Source organism: Monopterus albus, unplaced genomic scaffold (assembly GCF_001952655.1).
Source record: "Monopterus albus unplaced genomic scaffold, M_albus_1.0 scaffold121.1, whole genome shotgun sequence".
Classification (NCBI taxonomy): domain Eukaryota; kingdom Metazoa; phylum Chordata; class Actinopteri; order Synbranchiformes; family Synbranchidae; genus Monopterus; species Monopterus albus.
This window is the reverse complement of record NW_018128001.1, coordinates 1,659,828-1,669,584: the sequence shown is the minus strand read 5'-3', so window position 1 is coordinate 1,669,584 and position 9,757 is coordinate 1,659,828. Positions and strand designations below refer to the sequence as shown.

The 9,757-nt window shown below is 43.6% G+C and overlaps 1 protein-coding gene across 1 annotated transcript in view; it reads right to left on the bottom strand.

Annotated features, from left to right (window-relative positions):
- Nucleotides 1–3,223: 3,223 nt before the first annotated feature.
- The window catches only part of isy1 (ISY1 splicing factor homolog), a 15,305-nt gene continuing 8,771 nt past the window's right edge, over nucleotides 3,224–9,757 (bottom strand). Inside the window, exons 4-11 of the mRNA XM_020612219.1 lie at nucleotides 9,110–9,175; nucleotides 8,982–9,024; nucleotides 8,436–8,548; nucleotides 7,387–7,504; nucleotides 7,180–7,302; nucleotides 5,218–5,333; nucleotides 3,591–3,680; nucleotides 3,224–3,415 (exon numbers count right to left, since the gene is read on the bottom strand). Of these exons, the coding sequence (XP_020467875.1) occupies nucleotides 3,308–3,415; nucleotides 3,591–3,680; nucleotides 5,218–5,333; nucleotides 7,180–7,302; nucleotides 7,387–7,504; nucleotides 8,436–8,548; nucleotides 8,982–9,024; nucleotides 9,110–9,175 (777 nt within the window). The 3' untranslated portion in view covers nucleotides 3,224–3,307. The remainder of the gene's footprint in view (nucleotides 3,416–3,590; nucleotides 3,681–5,217; nucleotides 5,334–7,179; nucleotides 7,303–7,386; nucleotides 7,505–8,435; nucleotides 8,549–8,981; nucleotides 9,025–9,109; nucleotides 9,176–9,757) is intronic.

Genomic DNA, 9,757 nt, shown 5'->3' with positions numbered 1-9,757 from the left:
AGCTGTCTTTATGCAAGAATAAATCAGTCTTCCTTTGATCGTCTACAGTTGGTCCAACATGCAGCAGCATGTTTGTTGACGGGAAACTTAGTGTGAGCACACATGCCTTCTGGTACACTTTAGGACTTATTTCACATTTTTACTTATAGAGTCCTAAATGGCTCAGCCTCTTCCTATATTGCGCTGAAAAAAAACCGTAAAAAAATCAACTGGACTCGGTTTTAGGTCGAAGACGTTTCATCCAAGAGGCTTCATCAGTTTTGCCCGACTGGTGTTGAGCCGGAGATATTTATCCTCATCGGTGGCGTTTCAGTCCTTTGATGGCCAACAATGTCCCTTAACGACTGAGGCGTTCCTATTTCCTGGAACTGTTCCAACCCTATGCTTCCACTATAGGTCACTTAGATTTAAGGACCAGGTGCTCCTAGTAGTTACAAGGGCCGGGTTAAAAATGAGAGGAGAGTGATATTTTCCAATTGTGGCCCCTAGAGTCTGGAATAACTTCCTTTTACACATCTGAATGGCACCAACTCTCCTCACCTTTAAAGCCCAACTCAAAACTCACTTTTATTCTTTTCCTTTTAGTTTACTCTCCTTTTCTATCAAAGTAATTATATATGATCTGTAGGTGTGTGATTATTAAGATAGAAATATTGTTCTCACAAATGTGATTCTTATTGTAGAAAAAATCCACATTGACAAATGTAAATTTACTAACTGACGAGTTTCCTGTTTAGAAACATTCATGGATGCACATACATCTTGGAAGCAGAATGTGCACCAATACTCTGTCATATTTGCTTATCTTTTGGAGAGTTTCATCATTTTATCTGTTGAACAATTACCTTCCTTTAGTAACAAACCATGTGTGGTCTTTTACTGAAGTGCTATTACTCAGCACTGTTAACAGCCTACATAACACACACCAAATAACATTATTCATATCACTTATCCACATTTTCTGGCCACAGTAGATACATGTAAACAATAGCTTTTGTAGCATAACATGTTACAGTTACCCTCCTTTCTACATTTTAGCATCTTTAGCTAACAGTCACAACTATGATTAGTAGCTGTGCCCCATCCATTAATAACAAGGGATTAGCCTATTTTGATAAATAAAATGCTCTGTGCCGCATGCACTCAATCTAGGATGCAGTCTGACTGTTTCTGTTTACATGGACAGTACAGTTAACAAACAATGCTGTTTAAAAAAAAAAAGTTTTCAAATAACTGCATCTAGCAAGCAGTAACTGTGTAGACAAACAAGAGAGAGGGTGCAGGACCACAGCTCCCAGTAAGTCCAATACAACACCAGTTAATGGCATAGGTAGTCAGAAGGAAGCTAGTCTGAGCTTATTTAGCTTGCTAATGTACAGTCACAAGAAAAAGTCATGGCACTGTTCGCAATTTCCTGGTTTTCTGAATAAATTGATTATGAAATGTGATCTGATCTTCACCAAAGTCACAAATATCAACAAACACAAAATTTATAAGCTGATAAAAGACAAACAATCCTGATCTTTCATGTCTTTATTGAACACACCCATTAAACATACAGAGTGATGGTGGACAACGTCACAGCAGCACCAGGCTTCTGATGTCACTAAAAGTCAACAGGAGTCAGGTGTGGACAAACCTGGAATCCAGTCAATGAAATGAGAATGGAGGTGTGGTTTGGAATGACCTGGACTTATAAAAACACTAAGTGTCAGTGTGCTGTTCACAAGCAGCATCAGCTAATGTGAGCCAGGCTTCACAAAAAATAGATCTCAGACCTACGATCAAGAGTTGTTGATTTCCATGTAGCTAGAAAGGGTCAGTCACCTCACTGACTTTAGATATTCATCAGTCCACAGTCAGACATAGGGTCTATAAATGGAGATGATGTGGTGCTCTGGCTGCTCTCCATAGAAGTGGGTGCTCAGCCAGGATCACTACAAAGGCACAAGGCAGTACGCTCATGTAAGGTAAAATGGATGCTAGAGTAACAGCTAAAGACTTGGAGGATTCATTGGAGCTGGTTAACATCTCTGTTCATGATTCAAACATATGCAAAATACTGAACAGGCATAGTATCCATGGCAGGACGCCACAGAGGAAGCCACTGCCCTCCAAAAGCAACACTGCAGCAGGCCTGAAGTTTGGCAAAGACCAGTTTGACCCTTCACAGTTATATTCGGAAAATGTCCTGTGGACAGATGAAACCAAGGCGGAACTGTTTGGGAAGGACACACAGCGCTATGTATGGCGTCAAAAGAGAACCACGTACCAACATGATAACATCATCCCAACAGTGAAGTGCAGTGGAGGAAGCATCATGATGTGGGGCTGCTTTGCTGCCTCTGGACCTGGACCACTTACCACTGTGGAGGGAAAATAAGTTCCCAAGTTTATCCAGGTGTCCAGACCCCCTGCGACCCCTTTCAGTCATAAGTGATATAGAAAATGGATGGATGAACTTCATACTTTAGCTTCACTACATTTTAGAGGCAAATATTATACTTATTACTGGACTACACTTATTTTATAAATTTGGTTACTAATTATTTCTGAAATGGCCCTGTCAAGGATGTTAAGCAGGGATCTTTTTAGTGCTTGACAGGAGCTGCCTTGTATGGAGCTCCCAGAATGCATCTCCAAAGCAGGTGCACTTTAGTGGAAACAAACGCAGAAACCGTGATGAGCATTACTCTGTGACACACATTTTGGTGGGCTTCTATAATGGGAATTACCCCTCTAGCCACTAGTAGCTTAACACACCACAACCTTCAGGGCATTGTGGGTAATGCAGGCATCAAGTTTGGGGGCAACTGTGGTTCAGTGTGTAGAGCAGTCGTGTCCCAACCGGAGAGGCGGCGGTTCGAATCTGGGTCACTGCAGTCCACATGTCAAAGTGTCCTTGGGAAAGACACTGAACCCCCCCGTTGCCCCCGATGGTTAGAGCCATTGGTTGAGGTGGCGCCGCAGATGGCTGCCATCGGTTCTGTACCGGAAACAAATTCCTTGTGTGTAACATACTTGGCCAATAAAGGTGATTATCATCAGGTTTATATGAGGAGGAAGAGGTTACAGAATCATGACAACATCTTTAGTTCTGCTGCATCTGCTGTGGTGGTTCTGTGTCTCTCTGTGGTGGATAAAACTAAATTTAAAGCTTTTAAACTGGCACAATCTGAGCTAGTTAAAAACCCTCTGAAAACAGAACAAGAAGAACATAGTGATGTCAATAAGACTTTAATAAGAAACAAGGCTGATTACAAAAGTGAGCTGATATTTACATTGACAGAGGTCATAGACGGACGACTCAGAGTCCCAGCAGAGCTCTGGCTTCCTGACTCTGAGCCTGAAGAGTCTCACTGGCGTAACGCTGCAACAACTCCATCTTCTTCCTCCTGACCAGAGCCTCCTCCACCTGAGAGACAGACAGGGTGGAGACAGACAAAAACATCAAGAGACATTTTGGCTGGCCGTTGGATTTAATGCTGGCTTAAGGTTCAGATCAAGACTCAGGGTCCACGTTGGGGTTCAGAGTCTTGGGTTGTGTTAATGGGGGTCCTCACAGGTACAGACAGACAAGTATGCCTCACCTCTCTCTGGGAGGGTACAGGTACATGTGCAATGAAGGTGACTCCTCCCTCTTCTGCCTCCTGCTCCTCTTGGCTCTCCTCATCATAGGGCTGCACCATGACACAAAACAAACACATTTACTGACATCTTCAAGGACACCTGGCAACTACTGGAGAGTGTGAAGAGTGTACAGATGAAGCTTAAAGACTTTTATTTTGAGATCAAGTCTGAGACAGATGGATTCATTGAGACCACATTCAGGCACAAAGGAGGACCAGGTTCTCGACCCAGACCTCTGTGATACTGGATTTCACTGAAGACCAGACCCTGTCCACCTTTCATCTACAGCTTGGTGTTGTCTTCGTATCTTTTGTTCACACTGCGCAAATACCACTTCCGCTATCTGTGAACTCTGAGTTTGAATAAACTTTATTGGACCTGCCACTGGACAAAATGCACTGGAGGCTCCCAGCTGATGTTCAGCCAACTGATCTGCAGACAGGTTCTGTTTGTGCAGAGAAATGTGTAGTGTGACACAGTAACATCACAGCATCTACTTTGGAAAATCTGGCTGGAATTTTTTCCTTAGAAAAACCCTCTCAAAGTCATGCAATGAAAAAGTTGGAGAAAGCTGCAGACTAAAGTTAAAATCTCATCCTGAATGTATGTGCAAGTAAAAAGACACATTTTCTGAACTAAGCAGAGAAGACCTTGAGACAAAGAACAAACAGGACCCACATCCAAATCTTACCTTAAAACCAAAAGAAGTTAGGAGTGTTTTGATATCTGCTACTAGGCACTGGCTGCTTCCTCACTCCCCCACAACAGAGGAATGGGCAAACACAGTTAATGAAGTACACATATTCCATACTGGCGTCAAATTCCTCGGGTGTTCAACATACCTGGCCAATAAAGTTGATTCTGATAATAGAAAATAATTACCTTTTCAGTTCACCTACAAATGGACAGATATACTAAGTTGTGGTCAGATGGGTCTCCTCTGTACAACAGTCACCGTCACACATTATGAAAATACCCCCGGCCCCCCCTTTTTTTCCAAGGTCTACCCTGTAAAGAAAAATGTTTGATCTCCTACCAACCTTTTTGTTCTAAGACTGATTATTTACAGAATTGTCTCCCATCATGCAAGAGTATATCTTTCTTACCATGTATCCCCCTGTTCAAAAAGTAAAACGTTCTTAAAATCTATATGGAACATATGAAATATATGGAAAATCTATATATACAGCATTTTAGAAAAGGATAACAAGAACTGTAAGGCTGTAAGTCATGTGGCTCACTGGCAGTAAACCATCAATGCTCTGTAGCAGCAAGACTACGTTTACAGCTGGTGATGGGTACTTTACCACTCAATAAATAAAAAACCATCTGCAATTAGGCAGTTCAGAGATGGGTCCAGACCACATGGTGGACACGTCTGCACCTACAGCCATTATCAGTTCACCTGGTCTGAGATCAGCTGTGAACCTGGCTTTGAAAGACCCCTGTGAGACCCTGAGGAACCCAATATCAGATTCACTACAAGACCATCAGAAGGACTCATTATTCTGCAGGTGTGCTGAGGTCAGCCGACAGCTGGGCAGCAGCTAATTGGCTGACTGTGGAGCAGGTAAAGGGATAGGTCACCTCTTCGTTGAGGACTGTGTAGATGCTTTCCTCCTCCTCCTCCTCCTTTTGTTGTTTGTCTCCGGACAGATGAGACTCCTTCTCGGTTCTCCATTTCTGTACCGCCTCCAACACAGCTACACACAGGTATACGCACACAGAGAAACAGACATAATAAATGTAGTGACTGATTTACATATTTCATCCCGTCTGAATGCAGCTTCACCTATAGTCTAATATACACTCAGTGATCACTTTATTAAGATCATCATACCCAGGAGAACAACAGTTCCAGCATAGCTCTTGCCTCCAGTACTACTGTGAGGAACCTTGGAGTCATCTTTGATCAGAATATGTCCTTTAAATCACACATAAACCAAGTCTCTAGATCTGCCTTCTTTCACCTGCACAATGTTGCCAAAATCAGGAGCATCCTGTCTCAAAGTGATGCTGAAAAACTGGTCCATGCATTTGTTACTTCCAGGCTGGACTACTGTAACTCTTTACTATCAGGATGTCCCAATAATTCCCTAAAAAGCCTCCAGTTAATCCAAAATGCTGCAGCCAGAGTACTGACAGGAACTAGCAAGAGAGATCATATCTCTCCCATATTAGCTTCTCCCCACTGGCTCCCTGTAAAATTCAGAATAGAATTTAAAATCCTTCTCCTAACATACAAAGCCCTTAATGGAGCCTTTAGCTATCAAGCTCCTCTCCTATGGAACCAACTCCCAGTCTCAGTTCAGGAGGCGGACACCCTCTCTACTTTTAAGATTAGACTTAAGACGTTCCTTTTTGATAAAGCTTATAGTTAGGGCTGGATCAGGTGACCCTGAGCCTTCCCTTAGTAATGCTGCTATAGGCCTAGGCTGCTGGGGGCCCATGATGCTCTGAGCTCCTCTCCTCTCCATCCATAAGCCACCACTACACATCACTAACTGTGTCTCCTGTCTCTTGTAGTGTCCTCTCTCTCTCTCTCCCCTAGTGTGTCCTCTCTCTCTCTCTCTCTTTTTTTAGTGTGTCCTCTCTCTCTCCCTGTACCTTTCTGCAGGTTGCCCTGGCCCTGGAGCTCTACGTCTCTGATGAGCAGTCACCAGCCACATCGACCTGATCAGTGTTTGATTGTTGTGTCTTGTTGCTTTTCTTCTTTTGTCTCTCCCCTATCCACTCACCCCAACCGGTCGAGGCAGAAGGCCGCCCACCAAGAGCCGGGGTCTGTCGGAGGTTTCTTCTGTTAAAGGGAGTTTTTCCTCCCCACTGTCGCCAAGTGCTTGCTCAACAGCACTTGTTTGGTTTTCCTCCATAATATTAATAATAGTAAGGTCTAGATGCGACTTTGTAAAGTGTCTTGAGACGACTTTTGTTGTAATTTGGCGCTATACACACACACACACACACACAAAAAATTCAATTGAACTGAATAGAAAGGGTTGACATGGTACATGCATCACTTTACGTGCAGCCCCCTCATGATACATGATAGTTCTAAGCCAATCACTAGCAAGGGGCCGTGTGCCTCGTGCACAGTTTCAAAAACTGGTGTGTGCCAGGCCTGTACGCTAGTGAAGCAACCTAACTGCAGTGAGGACCAATATGCAGCGGGCCTTAAAGCCACTTTTCCATTGCTGGTACCTGCTCAATTTGACTTGACTCAACTCTACCTGCTTTTGGTACCAGCTGTTTCATTTTCCACTGTAGCAATCGCTAGCCTGCAGTGTTTCCATATCACTGTTTGGTATCACCTCTGCTCACTTGACACCTCGACAGAGGTGATACCAAAAATGGAACATTTCACTGATGGAAACGGAAATAAGGTGAGTCGAGTCAACTTGAGCCGGTAGCAGGAAGTGGAAAAAGGGTTTGGGGGGTGCTCCAGAAAGCAGGTTAAGTGAGAACACAGAATATGACAGTCTGCATGGTAAACTTGGATCACAGCATCACCGGATTACGGAACATCATCAATGGACTACAGAATAACCTCACCTTGTTTCTCGTACTGTGTCTCCAAGGGAAGCAGGACTCCGTCATCTTCGTCTCTGTAACCATAATATTCTGCATCCACGTCCTTCATCAGTTCTGCCCTCGTCTTCCTCAGTGCTGGGGCAGCTGGGAGTCACATGATCAGTGAGCACCGATCACCAGTTGTTGTAGTGATGGACAGTTTAAGGTAATGAATAAAAATGTACGTACGCTCCTTCTCAAACAGCTCTCTGACTCCGGGCAGGTCTCTGGCTGCTCCAAAGTATTTATATCCTCGGTTTCCTGGAACCTCCTTCCCCTCATGGTCCAACATCTTCGGACCGACACGCTGAAACATCATTAACATGACATGACTATTTTGGCTTCACTTCTGCATAGTGGCAGGAAGTGGCGACATGTCATCCATCTTTATATACAGTCTATGAAAAATGAAAATAGCCAACAACCCCAAAGGGAAACATTCCTTTTAACAGAGAAAGAAAGAATGGTGGCTTCAGCGTTAAAAGAAACTGTACTAATAAGAAGCCTCTTTTTATCAAATCAAATTTATTTACATAGAACTTTAAAAACAACATCCAAGATAACAAGATACTTTTCTCATTACAGATACGTTCACATTAAAACGTGACTTTTCTCATGTTTACGACATAGTGTATTTTCTCCTTATAATGACATTGGCTACGGTATTTTCTCAGAGCAATGTGCGCCCTGCACAGCGTGCAGTGAGCAGAGCGCATACACTCACTCTGAGCAGTATGTTCATTCATTTCAGCAACCTCTCATCAAACCCTCCCATATCGACTTTCCACACAATGACCAGTGTTGCTTTTAGGAAGCACATTCCCGTCCTTGAGAATCACTGATCAGACATATAAATCCATGCACAATAATTCTTCCACTAAAGAACTCATGAGCAAATAGCCTACACATGTCCCGATGATGTTTCAGGCATTACTGACAAGTCAGTGTCACACACAAAGCTGCACAGGGCTCACGTTAGGGAGTAGACACGGTATGATCCTCTCTGAGGTGGAGGGTGATACCGTACTGGACAGCTCCTCCAAACTATATTTCTGTATATATGTTGATTGAGCAATAAGCGCCAGATGCAGTGGCCTAAAACTTCAGAAAAATAATTTTTTAAATGTTCGCACGGTGCAAACAGGATTACTGCTGCGGGCGCCATTAACTAGTGTGTTCACAGTTCACTTCAGCACTGTGGACGACACAGGCTGACCTGACTTCAACTACTTATTTACCGCATAGTCGGGTCCTCCCAGCTCCTTGATCCGAACCTCCCAGTGACGTTTCTCTCTCAGCAGTTTGTTGATCTCATCGTTCAGATCCCGAATCCTGAACTCCCCGAGGCCAGCTGCAGACAGAAAGGTCAAGAAGCTTTATTTGATTTATTGTCATTGTAACATTGTGACACGTACAACGAAATTATGTTTGGAGCCGAGGGCCCCGGGCCGCTGCATGCGTACGTGCCACCATCACATGCGGCGGGGGGGAGGGTTCAGTGTCTTGCCCAAGGGCACTTCGACATGTGGCACCGAGGTTCAAAGCTTCAACCTTCTGGTTGGGAGGCAACTACTCTACCCACCGCACCACTGTCACCTCCCCAAAAAGACAGGTCTAAGGTATAACCCAGGGCAGGGATTCAGCAGGCATGCTAATTTATCCTTGTACACTCAGTGTCATTTTATCAAGAGCAGGAAACACGGCAGACAAGCAGTCAGTCAGGGACAGAACATCGTTAGACATCACCAACACCTGAGAGACCCAGGTGTCAGGCTTCAACTCACCGTTCTGGATCTGAGCCACTTTCTTTGAGATCTCACTGATGATCTGAAACACACACGAGCCACATATATCAGTACTACTGTAGTACTGCAGTACACACAGTCCCCTCTGCTGATTGGTCAGCGTTTACCTGTCGTCTCCATTTCTCAGCTTTAGGACGTTCATTGCATTCTGATGCCAGGAAAGGCCTCCTCTCCTACAAACAGGTCAGAGAGAGACAGGTGTTCTTTGTTTTAAGTTTTTCATAAATAAAACATCCTTCCTGCCTCAGGCCCAAACTAGACTGAACCTCTGTCTGAGTCCGACAGAAGCTTATGACAATACAAAAAAGCAGCAAGAAATTAAATATTTGTGGATTATAAATCATGAATAGATCTGCGCTCCCAACATTGTTTTTTTGTTTGTAATTCCTTTAAATAAAGTGACATTTACTTAAACTTCCTTCAACAACAGATTTTATAATTCTTGGTTCATCTGAATGAATTTGTATTTGCAGATAAATATGTTGTATTTCCTGCAGATCTCCAAGTCTCAGAATGACAGACCTCCAGTAAGTCCCTAAAAAGCCTCCAGTTAATCCAAAATGCTGCAGCCAGAGTACTGACAGGAACTAGCAAGAGAGATCATATCTCTCCCATATTAGCTTCTCTCCACTGGCTCCCTGTAAAATTCAGAATAGAATTCAAAATCCTTCTCCTAACATACAAAGCCCTTAATGACAAGGCTCCATCATATCTTAAAGACCTCGTAGAGCCTTATCATCCTAACAGAGCACTTC